The sequence below is a fragment of the Pelodiscus sinensis genome, chromosome 6, assembly GCF_052426305.1.
Source record: "Pelodiscus sinensis isolate ZL-2025 chromosome 6, ASM5242630v1, whole genome shotgun sequence".
Classification (NCBI taxonomy): domain Eukaryota; kingdom Metazoa; phylum Chordata; order Testudines; family Trionychidae; genus Pelodiscus; species Pelodiscus sinensis.
The window spans coordinates 104,210,955-104,230,447 of record NC_143057.1 but is presented as its reverse complement, the minus strand read 5'-3'; the positions used below and the strand labels follow the sequence as shown (position 1 = coordinate 104,230,447).

Here is a 19,493-nt window from a genome sequence, read left to right as displayed (position 1 = left end):
AGACACTATTAAAGTTAATTGGAACTAACGCCCGTTAGTTCGAATTAACTTTGTAGTGTGGACATACCCTTAGAGACTAACCACAAAATATATAGATAGTATCATGAGCTTTTGTGGAAACAACCCACTTCTTCGGATGACAAATATGGGGCAAGCGACACAGAGTTTCAAATAAAAAGCAGAAGTAGAAGGGAGCGGGCAAGGGTGCCATTTATGAGGGGCTGAGGGGAATAATTTGTGCTGCTTGCAGTCTGCCTTTGGGGCAGGGAGTTTATTATAAAAAAGAGGGAGGTGAGGTGATTAATAACAAAAGACCGGGCATTCAAGCAACTGAAGGATTATTAGATCATCATGAAAACATTTTCAGTACTTAAAAGATGGGGGAGGAGGGAAGTGTAGAAATGAGTGTTGTGCTTCAGGGTGCTGCATTTGGACCATAGCTATTAAACTTCTCATAAATTTCTTGAAAAAGGAGTAAAAGCTGACTGCAAACAGGTACAAAGGGATCTCTCAAAACTAGGTGACTGGGCAACACAAGGGCAGATGAAATTCAGTGTTGATAAGCGCAAAGTATTGCATATGGAAAAGTATAATCCCAACTATGCACACAAAAATGATGAGATCTAAAATGGCTGTTTCCACCCAAGAAAGAGATCTTGGAATCATTTGTGGATAGTTCCCTGAAAACATCTGCTCAATGTGCAGTGGCAGTCTAAAACTAAAAAGCTAACAGAATATTGGAAATCATTAGGAAATGAATAGATAATCAGACAAAATACCATATTCCCGCTATATAAAGTCATTGTATGCCACATCTTTAATACTGTATGCAGATCTGGTCAACCAATCTAAAAAAAGATATATTGGATTTGGAAAAAATATAGACAGGGCAACAGAAATTATTAGGGGGTAAGGAACAGTTTCCACATAAGGAGAGCATAACAAGATGGGGACTTTTCAGCTTGGAAAAGAAATGACTAAAGAGCGGGGGGATATGTTACAGGTCTAGAAAATCATGAATGGTGTAGAAAAATAGAATAAGGAAATGTTATTCATTCCTTCAGTAACATAACAGAAGAAGCTGACCCAATTAATTTTATAGGCAGCAGATTTCAAACAAACAGGTGACAGGAGATGGATCATGATGATTGCCTCTTCTGTTTATTCCTTCTGAAGCATCTGGCATTGGCCATTGTTGGAAGACAGGGAACAGGGTCTGAAGGACCACTATTCTGACTCAATATGGCCATTCTGATGTTCTTATATACATCTGATAGTCATGTAGTTTTTGCCCATTCTTAGAAAGATCTTCAAACTATCTTGAACGTGTTTGCTGATGCTTACACACATCTTGATCTCACCCTCAACATCAAGAAGACCAAAGTGCTCCATCATCCCTCTCCAAATGAGGTACCATATGCCCCACCTATTAAAAACAAGAGAGAGGAGATGGAGAACGTTGATCATTTTCTCTACCTTGGAAGTTATCTTTCATGCAAGGCAGATAGTGATGTAGAAATCCAACATCATCTTAGCTGTGCCAGTGCAGCCTTTGCTCTTTTACGGCAAGGGTTTTTGAAGATCATGACATTCAAACAGACACCAAACTCTTGTCTATCAAGCCATAATTCTCCCAATACTACTGTGTGGGATGGAAACCTGGACAACCTACAGACATCACTTGAAAGTCCCTGAGAGGTCTCACCAACATTGCTTCTGCGAGATCTTGAAGATCAAATGGGAAGACAGGCACACCAACATTAGTGTTCTGGAAGAGGTCAAGACTGCCAATATCGAGACAATGATAATCTTTCAGCAACTTCGCAGGACTGGTCACATTGCCAGAGCCTTGCCTCCCAAAACAGGTTCTGTTTTCTCAGCAGAAAGAAGGATACCATAATGTGGGAGGACAATGGAAATATTATAAGGGCTTGCTAAAGGATAACTTGAAGTGCAACATTGATGTTGACCCTTGGGAGACACTCACCCAAGATTGCTCAAAATGGAGAGAAGTCTTATTAGGGGCGGCCTGTGAGCCTAGGCAAGCTAGGCAGCTGCCAGGGGCGCTGCTGGCCTGGGCGCCCAATGATGACGTCATGACCATTGACAGCCGTGCAGGCACGGGCGCCGATTGCACTGCCCCGCCTAGGGCGCCAGCTGCTGCAGCTGGCCTCGGGCTGCGCCTGAGTCTTATGCAATGGTTCCCTGCATTTTGAATTTGCCTGCTTACAAAGGCGAAGCAGAAGAGGTGCAGGAGGAAGGGGAGACTGGCTTTTAGTCATGGTCAACAGCCTCCTGTTGTATTTGTAAACATCAGTCCGCGTTGTAACAGAACTTATGGTTCAAGGATTGGCCTTATCAGCCACCTGAGGATCCACAATTTCCATGGAAGATGATCATATTCAGCCATGAGTGATCGCCCATCATCATCATACAGAGGTGAAATATATCTGCCCGCTGATGTAACCCACTAAACCTCACTCCTCTTTCAGAACTGAGATAGAGCCATGAGTCCTGATGGGGGTCTCTCAGTTACTAACTCTGTGGTGGAAAAGTAAAAATATATATTAACATTTTAAGGCTAACCAATGTCCCATAAGTGGCTTGCCACAAAATGTCAGCATATACTAGTGTTAGAGCTGAGTGGGTTTAATATTTATTTGTCTTTCTTTTACATAGGAATTAAATACAGTGCTTCTGTCAACTAACTGCTAATTTCTCTGCTAAAAAAAAAGTAGAGTTTTCCAGTATCATGGTAGCCCCTTGATAGAGATGATGGGGGGGGAGGGGGAAGCAGATGGGGTTGGCTTCCTCCTCTTCCTAATGTGATGTTTAGCTTGTACTGAACATGCTCAGTGACACTGCTGAAGCCTGTGTCCTCAGTCTGCCCCCCTCATGCTCTTATTCTCTTCCTCTCCCCCTATCATGGCATGCACAGGTCACCCCACCACCAAAATCTGAAATGGTGCCCCAGCAGAAGGGGTGGGAACCAAAAAACCCTATCCCACAAATGCTCATGATACTGTCTATATTTTTGGTTAGTCTCTAAGGTGCTACAGGAGGATTGTTGATTTTTAATTTTTTTTAGTGATAGACTAACACACCTACCCCTCTGTTGTCATTACTGCTGTTCTGCTGAAAGAAATAATGCGATCTTAGGTTGTGGCATCACATTTTTCTTTGATTTATATCTGTATCTGGACACTTTTGCACCAGGAACCCTATGACCATCAGCTCCTTTTACAAAAGCCAATAAATAGCCACTGCCTGGCAACATTTTTTGTCCACTACCAAGCTGAGCCAAATTTGAACTTTAAACATAATGGCTGCATCTAGATTGGCAAGTTTTTCCAGAAAAACTTGCCAGCTGTCTACACTGGCCACTTGAATTTCCGCAAGAACACTGACTTCCTACTATCTGAAATCAGTGCTTCTTGCGGAAATACTATGCTGCTCCCATTCGGGCAAGTCTTTTTGCGCAAAGCTTCTGTGCAAAAGGGCCACTGTAGACAGCTCAGATTTGTTTTTGCACAAAAAAGCGCGTCTAGATTGGCACAGACGCTTTTCCGCAAAAAGTGCTTTTGCGGCAAAGCGTCGGTGCCAATCTAAATGCTCTTTTCCGCAAATGCTTTTAACGGAAAACTTTTCAGTTAAAAGCATTTGTGGAAAATCATGCCAGTCTAGACGTAGCCAATCAGTACCATTACCAATGCCCTGTGCACCCAGTCCTCCTGATTATGATAAAACAAGTTCTTCTTGGTAATGTATAAACCCTTTCCTCATATGCGCACATATACACCAACCCTGCTGGTGTTTAGTAAATATTTAAATAATAAAGGACTCGTGCCAAATGCAGGTAAATTTTATTATACATTCCTGCACTGCTGTAGAGAGATTATCTCTGGCAGTAACAGGCAGGTGTTCTTGTATGCACAAGGCACCTGCTGTATTTTGTATTTTGTACTCTGTCACTTTTCTTACACTCATCCTCTTAGAAACTAGCCCAGGAGAAGTCTCTTTTTGTTGCTTGTCATTAATAAACAAGATGTGAAATCAGTTTTACATGGCAGGCACTTCCTTATATGGCCAATAGCAGTGGTATTATCACTTCATCGCAAGGCACATCATCATCTCCTATGCACATCTTCAGTTTATGCCTTGCCCTGGAGGAGGAAGAGCTCGGCCTCTCCCAAAATGCCATTCCAGAAATGTGAGGCTTTTGTGATACAACACTGCTGAGCAAACTGTCAGTTCTCGGAATGGAGAAACACTATTCCTTTGGGAAAGTCCTACACAGCCTGATCCTGCATGGTGCTGAGGGCTCTCCATTGCCATTGCAATCACTGGAGGGCATTCAACCAGAAATGCAAATGCAAGAGTTTTGCTTTCTCCTGACTAGTACAGGAGATCAGATTTAATTTGACTAGTACAGAACTAAATCTGATTTAATTATGAGCTTCCTAAAAGCAGAGGAAATCAAACTTTCCCAAGCTGTGGAGGCATGACAGAATCATACAGAAAAGAGAGAAAATGCATCCCATGTGGACTGACTTGGATGGTAAGCCACCAAATATTAGAGCAAAAGAACAGGCATCTGAGAATGGAGGTGGGCTGGGGGAGCGGGGGTCTGATGCAAAGCACATCCACTGTAAATGGTCTCTCAAAGAATGCCAGCCAGTTGTCCAACACTGCTCATTCCCACCACCTCCCACCAGCTTCCTCGCCCTGAAGTCTGGCCAGCTACCGCCTTGCTCAGAAATGCCAACTAATGTGCATCACAATGCAGGGGCTGGGTGCACCATGCTGACACCTCTCACAAAGGCAACCTGGCCTCTTCATGTGGCATACCAGCATTTGGATAGGCGCTCCCATCCCGACAATGGCTCCCCCACTCCCGTTCATCTTCTTGTGGCTCCCTTGCGCCACTCCCCCACTTCTTGCTCGCTCCCTTCCCTCCTAAGAGTGACTCCTGTAGCTTTGGCTTTCCTGAGTTCCCATGCTCTCTCAGCCCCCCCCCCCGCCTTCAGGATGGCACTGGTGGCTCAGCAGGGAGCATGGGATGTCACCACTGGACCTGGCCTGCCACAACCACCTGCCACTCTATTGTCTGGCCCTGCCTCCCCCCACCTCCTACTACTGCCCCACCCCGCACCCCAGGAGTCATGCTCTCTCTGCCCCCAATTCTCCAACATTCTGCCAATCCCAACTCTGTGCCACACTGTGGTCTTTCTCCTCCAGTCACCAGTGCACCCCCCCCCCTCCCATTCTGGTTTCTTCCTCCCCCTCCCTTGCCCCACTCCCCTCTCTCTCCCTAGCCCGGTCTCACTCCGGTCTCTCTCCCAGGCCCCAGTGCCCCCGCGGCCTGACCAGCCCCCTATCCAGGAGCCCACGGATCTATCCAGCGTGCGCCTGAGAGCGGCTGCCCGGACTCGCCGCGCGGCCCCGCGCCTGGTTGTGCCGTGGCTGGCGAGACGCAGGCGCCCGCGGGCGGTGCTCTCCTAGCCCCGACCAATCGGGCGCGGGGGCTGGGTGGAGCCCCGGGGAGCTGCCCCCTCCACCTCCTCCCTCTCGGCAAAAACTTGAGGGGAGCGAGCGCCCGCCCCGCCTGCGAGCGAAGGAGGGCAGCACATGCTCGGCGGAGGGATGCGCTGCCAGGGCCAGCCACTGGCACAGCTCACAGCGCCCGGCTGCATGGGAGGCTCCGCGCCGAGCTGACAGCCGCTCCGTCCAACATCCCGCGGAGGCTGCTGCGAGGACAGACACACACCTGCCACCGCCGCCCGCCGCTTTTATAACTCCGGCGCCCTGCGCGAGCCCCCCGCAGCGGGTCCCGGGGAGGGCTGGAAGTGGGAGCAGACCCCGCGCCTGCCCCTCGACGTTCTTATTTCCACGTCTCAAGGAGCGGGAAGCAGCCGCTGTGGGCAGGCGGGGATACACACGGGCTTGGAAAGCGACTGCCAGGCTTGCAGGATCCCGCTGAACCAACCTCTATTGCAGAAGGGACCCGGGGAAGATTTTGATTCTACAAAGCGAAGGGGTAAGGGCACGGCAAAGAGCAGCGTTCACCGGAGAGAGGTAAAAGTCGCGCGCTCAGACGCCGGGATCTGATTCCAAGCTGAACTTTGGAAAATGCAAGAACCTGTTTAAAGACAGAGGGCTCAGCCACCACGAAAGCTGTTAGAAGTAAAAAACCAAAACCCAACAACATTAACTGCAGCTTCTCTGAATTGCGAGGTTTTGTGTGTGTGCAGGTGTCACTCCACTTTTCATTAGGTCTGTTTTTTCTTGACTTTGCTTGCTTCTTAAGTCTCCCCCGCCCCTCCCTTGAAATGCAGAATTTTTTAAATTGACTCACTTGTCTTGAACAGTAATTTGTTCCTTGACGTTTTTTGGGGTGGGACAGGGAGGGGAGGGCTGTCTTTGAATTACATTTTTGGATCCACTCTTGTTTTCATCGGCACCTAACAACCCACAACAGCAGTATTTTCATCATCATGTCTTTTGACCACACCACCATATATACAATAGTGAACAGTTCCACCAGTGAGCATGGGGGCAGCAGGCCCCCTCCCACGATCCCCACTGTCATGTTCATCTTTGGGGTGGTGGGCAACCTGATTGCCATTGTAGTGCTTTGCAAGTCCCGGAAGGAGCAGAAGGAGACCACTTTTTATACCCTGGTGTGTGGACTGGCAATCACTGACCTGTTGGGGACCTGTCTGGTGAGTCCCGTCACTATTGCCACATACCTGCAGAACCGCTGGCCAGGTGGAGATGAACTGTGTGAATACAGTTCCTTCATCCTCCTTTTCTTTGGGCTGTCTGGGCTCAGTATCATTTGTGCCATGTCTATAGAAAGGTATCTGGCCATTAACCATGCCTATTTCTACAACCATTATGTGGATAAGAAGCTGGCAGGGCTCACTCTCTTTGCCATCTATGTCTCCAATGTACTGTTCTGTGCCCTGCCCAACATGGGACTGGGCAGGTCTACCTACCAGTACCCCTACACTTGGTGTTTCATAGACTGGAAGACTGAGAACGCTACCCATGCCGCTTATTCCTACATGTATGCTGGGTTCAGCTCCTTTCTAATCATGGTCACAGTCGTTTGCAATGTCATGGTGTGTGTAGCCCTGATCCGCATGCACCGCCAGTTCATGAGACGCACCTCCCTGGGCACAGACAACACCGCCAACCGCTTGTCTGATTTTCGCCGGCGCAGGAGCTTTCGTCGCATGGCCGGAGCAGAGATCCAGATGGTCATTTTGCTCATTGCCACCTCCCTGGTTGTGCTCATCTGCTCTATTCCACTGGTGGTGAGTATCATGTACTGCCCTTTCTATCTTCCCCCCCACTAAGACCTCTGGGGCAAAATCCACCCATCTCCTTTTAATTTGTGGCTATAGGATAAGCCTTCTATTTCCTGGGCTCTCATAAGCCACTAAAACAATTCTAATGAGATCCTACAGGCATAGCAATCTAAACTTACTTTGATTTAGAACCGTAACAAAAAAAATGCTTATCCAGGTGCCTTTGACATTGTATGACAAAAAAAAACTAGTGGCCTCCCCAATATCTCATAGACATACCATAGCAAAGTCTTGACAGGATTGCAAGGTTAGAAGGTACCTTACAAACCTCAACAAATTTTAAGCGGGTGTGGTTTGGGACAGGACTGTACTTGAGAATACTTAATGCATTTTAAAGGTATTTGCAGTATTGCTGTTGGTGTATGGCATTTCTTAACACACAAGGGAGAGCAAAGTTATTATTTATATAGCACAAAAAGCACAAAAAAAGCTGAAGAGTTTACAGTCATAGGGATAAATTCTAGCACCCTCACTCCTTGAGTTGTGCCTTAATTTGTGGGGACACTTATTGATTCCTCAACTAGAGTAAAGGTGGCAGAATCTGACCCTATGTAATCTAGAGATCACAGGTTAGTCCTGGGCATTATCACTGAAGACTGGCTAACATTGCAGCTACAACCACTGGTGCCATGGACCTCAATGGCAGTAAAGATCCAATGTTTGATTAGTGAATTACACCTTGTCCTCCACCTTACCTCCAGGAAAAACAGTACCAGTTCCGGGCTCAGTCAGTGCTTGCCACTCAATACAAAATTACAAATAAAACTTGACAAACTTCTTTCCTTTGTTGATTCAGATACATTAAAATGAAGGGAAAAAAAGCAATTAGCCATGTATAGTTGCAAACCTCCCAAAACAGAATCTTGTGAGCTGAGTGGGGTTAGAAAGAGGTGGTTTTAGAATATGGATAATTGTAATGGAGTTTACTGTGGCTGGCAGCTATCTTGGAATAGCTTTTTATCAGGGTTATTATACCAGAACGCCACATAATGAGGGTGACATATGATTGGTCAACTAGGATTGTGAACTGTTCAGGTAAATGGTATAATTGCAGGTGTCAGGCCAGTTTTGCCACATTACTAACATGTATAAAAGTCACTGAAGTGTAGCAGTACCTGGATCCTGGAACTTTGCAGCCACTTGGCCTTCAGCCTTGTGTTTTGCAGTGCACACCTGCTTACTTTGCCATGTGTTACTGCTTGCAGAATTGGAAGGCTGGCTCAATTAAGCATGGATTTTGTATCAGGGTTTTGTGTGTGTGCGCGCACACATACACAAATCAGGTTCAAGTACAGTTCTCGGGATCAGAAGCTGCAGGTATTGTTTTCCTATTCAATCAAAACTCAGATCATATAATGATTAACTTCCTGACACTAGACTGACCATACTTAATTCAATTAAGCTGACATTGTAACAGCAACCCTGAAAATATTTTAATATCATATTATTGGAAGGGATATAGGTAATGCAACAGAAAGGATCTGAAAGCTAAATATAAATAAGTAGGTGAAAGGTTTCAGTTCAAGGTCCCTGGCAGATTTTTCAAAGTGATACCGAGATTCATCTGCAGGACCGGGAGAACTAAGAAGTCTCAGTGCAAGGCGATGTGGTTCAATTTCATTAGGAGCTGGAAAATCTTTTACAGAAATAATAACCAAAACATTGGGGCAGAAGTGGCTCCACCAGATTGTTGACAGTTAAAATGAATGGTCTTGAGGGGTAAGTGGTTTTGGTGGAAAGCCCACTGATTGCATGCAAGAGAAAAGAGGGCTAGGATGTGCTGCATCCATCTCAGGTCTAGTCTTCACTGCTAAAAGTGCGGTATTTGTACCTAAGGATAGCACATATCCTTGAGGTAAAAACAGAGTGTAGATGACGTACTTTTAGTTTTACCACAAGGTAAGAGAGGACAGCTCTATACCTCTGTCTCAGGGTGGTTTTGCCTACTTTACCTCATAGTAAAATTAAAGTGCCTAATCATCACTGTTTTTAACTCAGAATAGCTCATGCATGCTAATTACACTGAGGTAAGAACACACCTTTTTTAGCAGCACAGGTAAGACCTAAGGGCTGATCTACACATAGGTGTTGTAGTGATTTATCTGTTTCAGGCCATGTCTACACTAAAGGGACTCTAATGGTGTAAATCTGTGTTGGCATAGCCTTGTAGTGTGGGTGCAACTGGCAAGGGTTTTTTCATAGCTGTGGGAACACCAGCGCTCTGTGCTATGTGAGCTAGGTTGGAGGAAACTTCCTTTTCATACCTGATGAAGCCATATCAGCAACTTTTAAGTATAGACCAAGCCTAAGCTATATGAGCACCTTTATATCATTATATCCGATCCACACTTTCAGGGTTGGCCTGCTTCAGTTACACAGTTAAAAGTGGCCCAACTTTGTGTGTAAACATGTCCTTAGAGTTTCTGAAGGAAATAAGGTGTGGAATAGCGGAGGGAAGATATGAATATGCAGTATACCTTTAAAAGCAATCACTGGGCAGAAAAACTGGAAAATAATTAACCTTCCTATACATTTTATGAGCCAGTGCAGATCCTGTTGATTAAACTTAGAAACCTCACTATACTGGAAACTGATAGAGTCTCATTGAATAGAATAATAGAATAATATGTTCTGATAAGGAAGAGCATGCCGATTCTGTTGAGTGGCACTCCACAATCACATAAGGCAGATGCAGAAGCTTCTTTATGGCTATGAAATTTTCTGATGAGTTGATTTCCTATTGGTGACAGAAGCTGAATAACCATAACCTAATAGGGTCTCTTCTGTAGGAGAGAATCATATTATCTAACTTTCTCAGAGTGAGCTCTTTCAGGAGATAAATAGAGCTGGATCCAGTGGACTTTATTTACGTGGGTTTACAAAAGAGCTTTTAAAAACTTAAGAAAAGCAAAATAACCAAGATATAATAAAGTTTTTATTTAAAGAATGGTTAAACAACAGGATACTCAGAACTCAGAGTTTTTAGTATTGTAATTATTTGAATGGTGAATCAGTGACGTTTTATGATGACATTAAATGAATTTGGTTAATAAAATCTGTAGAATATTGTAAGAAATTTTAGATGGACACGAGAAAACAAAAGACCATGAAGGTAGGTAAAGTGAACCAACAACACCAACAGGAAAGTACACCTGCAAAAATAATCTAAACCTTTCACGTACACCCACATATTCTAAACTTGCAGAAAGTTATTGTGGATGGCGTGGTGAAGAGTCTGATCAAGAAAGTTAAGAAATAAGATAGGAAGAAATACAGACTGTATGCTCAGACCTTTATTTGAATTCATCATTGGTCACTTCATCTTAAAATAAATATATAAGCGATTACAAGAAAATGGCAGTAAATGGTGATATTAGAGGGGATTTGATTGAAAACATAATGGTGATTAGTATTTGTGATTTTGCTTTTACATTCTCACAAGAATAAAGAGATACTTGATAATCAAATGTTGGAATGTATTGCTGCAGTTTTTAAAAAAAGACAAAATCATTTAATCTCTAACAATAAATTTAGCTTGCTAAGCTAAAGTAGTATGAGTAATAAAATCTTCTGTTCTGCTGCATACATTTGATCCCTAACGGGGTGCTAGAAAGGAGATTTACAACTTAATTTATAATTGGCCCAGTGGATAATATTGTTTGTTTGTTTTTCTATGATGTCTCAGGATTGTCCGCTGCCAGAGGTGAGATGGCAGATTAAATTTTGGAGCAATGGCATGATCAGCTATGTCAAATACTAAGTTCTTGTTGGACAAAGCTTATTTGGCTTGTACAACTGCAATTTTTTCCTGCTTGCTATTAAATAGGTTTTTATTTATAGTACGTTAATATATGACATAGGGAGTTTTTTATGAGGGGCAGGTGAAAACTGGGTAGAAGGCTACTCCTTTGTTTATTCAGCATTATAACTATCATAAAAAGCACTTGATGGTACTTCAGATGGGTAAAAATTGCCACTTATATTTACTTTTAGTCAGAAGAAAAAGCAAAAAACCAGATTCGTGCATTGTGTGAGCAGAAGCAGTAGCAGCCAAGTGCTTCTAGAATGTAATCGCTTGGGAATAAACTTCAGAACAATTTCAACACAACTATAAGAAGCAGTTTGTTAATACACCTTAAAACACTGTCTGCTTCCTATAGTTAGAAATCCTGCCCACTGTTCTAGGGGCAGGATTTGATCAGTCCCAATTTACTACTTGCTTAATAAGAACTTCAGACTGGACAACTTCAAGTGTCAAACTAACTCTGGTAGATAGTGGTCCTTGCTTTAAGGCAATAGAGTGGATTGGCTGGATAGTTGTTTGTAAGAAGCAAGGCTGACTTCATCAAACATCTTGTAAAAAGACAACTTTTCCCAAAACATTATATGCATTTCAGCATTGTTCTGTGGAAGATGCTGTAAATGAATATTAATTCAATTGCATAAGATATGACTGAAGATCCATTCAGTTTCTTTTTTGTCAGACATATGATTAATAAATGATACATGCATATGCTATGGGAAAGCACTAGTAAAACTAGTTTGATATGCCACTGGATTTTGTGATAAAAGATACGGTGTAGGCTTGTTGGGGATGTAGTAACAGCTGTGTACTTAAGTTTTCACAAAGTAGGCTCAAATTTAGAGTCTTTAGTATATATCTATCAGTGGAATATTCAGAATAATTTGCTGCAATATAATCGGACAGTGTCAGAGACTGGAAATCATCACCAACCATTTAATCAGCACTATGATAGATTCTCATATTACAGTATGCTTTGCCAGGTAAACATAAAGGGATGTGTCAAAGTACATGACCTTCCTGTTCAGACACTGATAGCTGATAACTAAATTTATCTTCTAATCTTTCAAATTATATTGATGATCCAAACTTACAACTATGTAAAAATAGAATGAAAAAGATCAACTTTTAAAACTGGAAAAAGAATACATTCTCATGAGTGGTTTTAACCAATTCTTTCAAGGATGTCCCTGTTATATCAGTTGAATGTATCAGTAATAGTGTTTCCTCCCTTGGTGAAGTCTTCCTCATCTTGCATACACACAGTACAAATGTTAATTGGAAGGGACTATAGGAAAATAAAGACTTTACTTCTACCCACAAAATATTGTCTTATAGAGCCCTACCTGTCAGTGTAGTATCCTTCAGTAAATATCAAATAGTCTGTGTCAAGACAGATGTATATATTTTTGCAGAGTGCATATGGAACTAGCTGTGGAAGAAATCCTTTGCATTTAAAAAAAAATCTCCTAATAGGAAAAGATTAGGAGAAAAATCTTCTCTGGCAATTTAACCTTTATATTTCTGAGATTGGAGAAGGAGAATAATGCTGATATTTTGCAAAAATAAGTTAGACACAAACAACAGCAGCATTGTTATGCTATGTCTACACAACAGCATTATTTCAGAATAACTGACATTATTCCAAAACACAAAGAACACGTCTGCATAGCAGCCCATTATTTTGAAATAATAGTGACCTGAAGGACTTCTTACTCCAGCTCCTGTAACCTTCATTTTGAGGAGTAGGGGAAGTTGAAGGAGGAGTGTTCTTCCTTTGACTTCCTGCTGTGTAGACAGCGCCAAAAGCCGAAATAAGCAATTTTGACTTCCACTATGCACTTGACATAACTGAAGTTGCGTAGCTTAATTCGGTTTTTGCCCTGCTGTATAGACATGCCCCAAGTGAATTTCTGCAAACAGCATTTTAAACCAAGGAACAGATGTCAAACAAAGCTAATACTGCTGCTTTCTGGAAGTCTGACTGCCACTTCACATTGTGTAAAAGAGATGATAGCATTTCAATGCAGAAGTTCATCTCAGAGGTGTGGGAGTTAAGCAGCCTACCTCTTCGGTTCTGCCTGGTTTGTGGCTGGCATTGGTTTTGTGTTCAGAGAACTTTAAATTGTATATGGCACATCTTTCCTGGTACCTCTCCCTGCCAAAGGAAGTCCATAGTTAGTAACAGAGCTTCATGTTTCCTCAAACTACAGATAGGAAGAGGAACTTTTAAAGTGTGACAGCTGTGCCACCTAGTGGTAAAGATTCTCTACAAGACTTTGTAGTCAGATAATGGGATTACTTTTATTGCACTAAAATAAGTTTTCCGAGCCAAATGGTGAAGGTTTTTTGTCAATGTAATTCTACAGAACTTGCCCAGCATCTATTGGCAATATTTTATGTATTTTAATATATAAATGAAATACAGTTTAAATAAGTGTCTTATTGCAATTGTTCCTCAAGCACTGATACAAATGGATGACCACTCAGATCAGAAGATTTGACATTTTGATCCCTAATATAAAAAAACCCTTAAACGGAACTAATTCATAGTTATATTGATAGTGATCTTCTTTATAGTACTTTTATATCAAGTATGACTGATACTTGTATCTCAACCTATTAACTAACTAATCCTAAGCAGGTAAAAGAATGCATTCCTGAATATAGATTACATAGAGCTCAGAAAATGATTTTTACAGTTTGAATAGGACAGCAGGGGAACCCACACATACTCACTTTCTTTCAGTGATACACTTAAGACTCAGATTCTCACTCAGGATGAGGACCTAGCTTTTCTATTTTTTAAGTTGATGTATTTAAAGTGGCATGAAGTCAAGTTCTGAATTCTTTTGCTGGAAGAATCAGGCCAAACCTCACATTACTATACGGCAGAAAAATCTTTCAAAAAGGAATTGTGAAATGTTTCATGAGTCTTGGATTGTTTCACACACAACTCTTCTGGTAAATATGATTTTAGAGGTTTGCTTGTGTTTTCTTTTGCTTCATTTAAACCCTCATCTACCTACTTGTCTGAAACCACATCCAGCTGGGCCAAAACCTGACATTCACTTCAGAAGTCAATACAAAGAAGAGACTTCAAAAAATCGGTTATCGGTACTAGATATTTAAGGGGGTGGGGCCGGTGCCATGGGGAGCTGACTTTAAAAGCAGGCTCCCCATAAACACCGTATCCGCCTACCTATCCCTCCTGCATTGCTGGCTGCCCCCCCTTGCTACGTGCTACAGAGGCAGGGAGCTAGTTCAAAAGCTGGTTCACCCCAGCACCAGCTCAGCAGTGCTGTCTGCCTCCCTACTCGCACTCAGGGGAGGGCAGGGGAGGCTGCTGCAAAGCAGCCTCTGTTGGCAGTGTGTCCAAACTCCCTGCGGACAGTGGCTGTTCTGCATCCCACAGAGTAGCCTCTGTCTGCAGCGAGCTGGTTTTCAAATTGGCCCCCCTTGCAGTGCAACTCCCACCTGCCACCCCCACTGCTGCCTCTAATAGGCAGTAGAGCAGAGTGGCAGGGAGCTCCCCAAGAGTGGGGGTGGATTGCACTGGCTGCCGGCCTTGTCCCCGAGGACTATCGAATAGTCATGTAACCAAATTTCATGCAATTACATGACTATTCAATGACACACTAACATCCCTACTATACTTAACTGATAGTGTCTGCAAAGCAGGCAGGCACTTCCACGGGAAAGGCTTTCCAGTGGTTTTCCTATTCCTGGGACACATTTCAAGTCTTGATAGTTATGGTTTGAAACTGTTCAGCTTCAGACTATTCAAACTGTACATGTGCAAGCTAGTACTCATTAAAGTCACAGGAAAGATAACTTCATTGACCTCACTGGGCGTTGGACTGGACTTTTTGCACAGCAGTGATTACAAGAATGGATCATTAATGAACAAGCCAGAACTGTGCTATTGTTTTTCCCTCTCGTTAAAGAAAGGAGCTTGAATGGTCAAATGTTACCGTGGATACACGAGACCCCAATCAAATGTTAATTCACTACAAAATTTCTGAGTGGTTACCTAGAAACACTATTTAAACTAACCTCTGTATCCCGGCAATTTCACTGAACATCTTGAACATTTTAGGGTTATTACTTTTGCACCTTTCCAACCAAACCCAGATGCACACCTATGTGGGAAGATCTAAATAGGTCTGCTCAGTGCTGGGATCATCTGACAAATCTGGCAATTGGAGGCAGCAGTTAGCATTTCTTGAAACAAGCTTCAGCAAGCGGAATGTTGAGGGTATTAAACAATTGCTTTGAAGCTCTAATAATGGAAGCTGTCAGTACAGATAGTTCTAAACTAGGGAAGAGGCAACTCTGGGCTTGTTTCTGGAGACCAGTTTGCCTGATAGTTGGCAATGTGGGTTTCGTGTGGTTTTAAACATACAATTACGAGAGCCTTGCTAGAGGAAATATGCAATGATTAGATAGATCTCCTCAGTTGACCTATGGCCTCCCCCAGTACTCCTGGCTAGCAAAAGACATTTGGTTAAAGAAGAATTTGAGCCTGAATCTTGAATTTGGGTCCAGTAATAAAGAGAAGGACAAAACAACCCGGGATTTGAAAATTATAAACTTGACACAAGGATACTTCAGAGGTATAAGTAGTAATGAGGAGGGGGAAAGAGAGCTGTTCTTCCCCTCAGAGTAAGGAAAAAAGGTCAATGTACAGCAGAGCTCCTTCCTTGATCTTTGACCTTTCCAAAAGTAAACCTGCTACTGACATGAGAAGCTTGGCTTTGCTAATCTTCCCCTTGTTGTAACATGCAATTGCTAAGCCGGCTCTCTATTTTGAAATGTCATTTATTGTTTCCAGGATTGAACTCTAAATATGGGTCTCTCTTTTCCCCATGGCAGGTACGTGTCTTTGTAAACCAGCTGTACAGGCCAGCCCTAGTGAAGGAGATCAGTCAAAACCCTGATCTGCAGGCCATCCGCATTGCTTCAGTGAACCCCATCTTGGACCCATGGGTCTACATCCTCCTCCGTAAGACAGTGCTCAGCAAAGTCATAGAGAAAATCAAGTGCCTCTTTTGCCGCATTGGCGGAGCTCGAAGGCAACACTCTGGGAGCAATTTCAACTGTGCAGATGGTTGCCGAACCTCCTCTGCTATGTCTAGCCACTCACCCTCCTTCATCTCCCGGGAGCTGAGAGAGATCAGTAGCACCTCACAGACACTGCTCTACCCTCCAGAGCTAAGTGAAAGCAGCACTGGGGGTCGCATGCTGCTGCCAGGAGCCAGTGGTGGTCTGGCTCAAAGTGATACTACATCAGTGCGGACACTACGCAGCTCAGAGACCTCAGACTCTTTCCAAGGACAGGACTCGGAGAGTGTCTGTCTAGTGAATGAAGTCAGGTCTGGTGGCGATACCAGCTCTACACCCAAAGGCAGCTCCCTCCAGGTCACCTTTCCTAGTGAAACATTGAACTTATCAGAAAAATGTATATAGCAATGGAAGGAATCACACACAGGTGATCCTTGCCCAATACTTTGGAAAAACTGGTGCAATAGACATGCGCTCTGCCTGCTAAAGGTAACAGGGGCTCATGTACACTCTGAAGGGCTATTTTTCTCTTGCCATGGGATGGGTACAGTTCTTCCGACTACTGAGGATCATACCATGGAGCAGCTGCTACAATCAGGTCCTATTACCACAAAACATAGAAGACAGGTTTAATGGGTTTGGAAGCATACACTGTTATTGCCTTGTCTTGCTCTGTGACCTAGGATTGCTGCTAGGACTCTGTGGCTGGAAAGAGCTGTCATTTTTTTGTCCAAATATGCTAGAAACATATATTCTTCCCCCTCACCCTAAACTATCAAAGGTTTAAGTCTCTGGGTACTAGAGAGCTGATGGCGAGGTAGTTAGTGGGAAGATATGTACAATTTTAATAAGTCTCACTAATGTGTGAAAATGTGAATTTTTATTGCTGTAAATATCATGATTGAAAATATTTAAAAATCTATTCTTCTCTATGAGAAGGTTTATTATTAATACAAGGAATATACAAACAATTGCCAGCCTTCTTTTCCTCCCAGTATGGCTGGCTGTTGATAGACATTCTTGAATTAGGTTTGATTTTCATACAAATTTAAAGGTAGAGCGAGAACTATTTCTCTAGAAGGGAACAAATGAAAACTTGTTTAATTAAATGGGAACATTTTGTGTTAAGGGAGAAAAGAAAACACATTAAGTTTAAAATATTATTTCCAGTGTGTGTACATTCTAAAAAAGCCAGATTTATATTCTGTGAATGCTTATCTACAGAACATAATTTCTCCTTTCCAAGTACAAAGGACCCTACCATTATACTCTTACACACATACTTAATGTCACTCACATGACTTGTCCAACTGAACTCAATTGGACTCTTCACAGGAATAAAATTAAGCATTTGCATAAATTGCTTTTGGGACTGGGGCCAAAAACTTTCAATTCCTGGTTAACATTTTTAATATTCACTCTAGTTTTAGAATCACCAATTTACTAAAGTTATTTTTCATAACATTTATCATTTTACTTTAGTAAAAATAATCTTATGATTGTCTGATCTGCTATTCCATCAAATAATAATATGAATATCTTCATTATAAAGTATGGGTATATGGTTCTATTTCCTGTTCTTAGCCCCAAGGAAAATTATTTACTACTAAGATGTAGCAACAAACCCATTACCAAAAATAACTGTTGACCAGTGTTAAAAAGAAGTTTTGTGTTTGTTTGTTTGTTTGTTTTAAAAGATAGCTCTTGTTCCAGCAGTGTTGTTGTATCAGACATAAATTCTCTACAGATCTTTGGGGAAAAAATTGTCAAAGAACTATGAAGCATGTTATGTTGCTTAAAGTGTTTTCATGTGAATTGCTTTATTGTAATTAAAATTCTGAGCCTGATGTTAATATGTTTAAGAAACAGTTGTACTGACCAGAATTATTTTGGAGAATGCAATTAAATGGAAACATTCCGCTTGAGTTCAGAAATTTATGGATGTCTTTAATTGTGTGTGTAATTCACTCAATGCCAGCCCATTGGCTTTCATCTTAATAAAACAGAACTTTCAAAACATTGTTTAACAGCTTGTCCAATGTACTCCATTCCTTCCATTTGTAAAGTACTGCAAAGGAAGTTAGCTACACAACTATCACCATCAACAAGGAGTCATCCCACACAATCCCTGCAGTGCTGGGTGCACTGGAATGTAGCTAGATGAATTATTCAAAAACATACTACAGTCTTCACTCAAAATTATTACATAAAATTTTTTGGCTGTGCTTTGACCCTTTAACTTTGAAGCAATGAATTGAGTTTTACGTGCATGAATAAAGGTAGAAAGTGAAAGGTAAGCCTGCACACACAAGCACTTGCATCAGAAGTGATATGTATATTCTTTCTCTCTCTCTCTCTGTATTATATATATATATATATATAGAGAGAGAGAGAGAGAGAGAGAGAGTTTTTCCTGACGAGCAACAGATGTCATCATGTTTTCATGCTCGCTGGCTGCGAAAGTCAAAGCAGCCAGAGAGAGGGGGTTGGCAAACGTAGCGAGCATAGGACGCAGCCCACCAGTAGTCTATAAGTATCTGCACAGGGAACAAATCTATGTATATATTTTAGAGATTTGTGTGCCTGTTGTGTGTCTGTCTGTGAGTCCATTTGTTAAAGAACTCCTAAATGGTAAGAGCTAGGGCCACAAAATTAGGTATGCAGCAGGTAGGACCACCATACCATGCAGCTTCCTCTTCTCCTAATTTAAAGCAAGGTCAGGGTTTGGTTGTGCCAGAAAAATTATATGTGCCTGGAATTTGATTGTTTTCCATAACATAAAAAGGGAGGGGCAAAGACAGGAGGAACACTATTCTCACAGGATCACCACTAGGAACAGCAAGCGCAGGGGAGAGCTATCATGCAGAGTGACTACTGGGGGTAGTGATACTTACTACCAGCAGAGTGGCCAGCTGGGGATGGAGCTCGCCATCTTGCCTACCACTGACCCAGGTTAAGTGGTCTCCCTGCCCTAAACCCCTCCCTCCAGCCCTTGCCCTAGCACCGGACTGGAGGGAGGGGAGAGTCCACCATGGCCCCTCTCAGGAGCACCACAGGGGCTGTGCAGCGCAGCCCCCGCCACCCTCCACAGGACCCACTGGCACCTCCCCTTCCTGCACTACTGGGCTGCCCAGTGTAGCTGTGGCTGGCGAGCCTGCATGACCCCTTCCCCTTTCTCCTCACTCAGTTGGCCCTTCTTCCCAGCCAGGGCCCAGAGAGTGCCAGCAAAGGAGGCCTGTGTTGACCCCCTCCTT

General features: G+C 42.8%; 1 protein-coding gene across 1 annotated transcript; it reads left to right on the top strand.

Annotated features, from left to right (window-relative positions):
• The first annotated feature begins 5,612 nt into the window (after positions 1-5,612).
• Positions 5,613-18,260, top strand: PTGER4 (prostaglandin E receptor 4). Its single transcript, XM_006139483.5, has 2 exons — positions 5,613-7,319; positions 16,051-18,260. Exons 1-2 carry the CDS (start codon positions 6,495-6,497, stop codon positions 16,642-16,644), a joined length of 1,419 nt encoding a protein of 472 aa, XP_006139545.1. The 5' UTR covers positions 5,613-6,494; the 3' UTR covers positions 16,645-18,260.
• Positions 18,261-19,493: the final 1,233 nt, after the last annotated feature.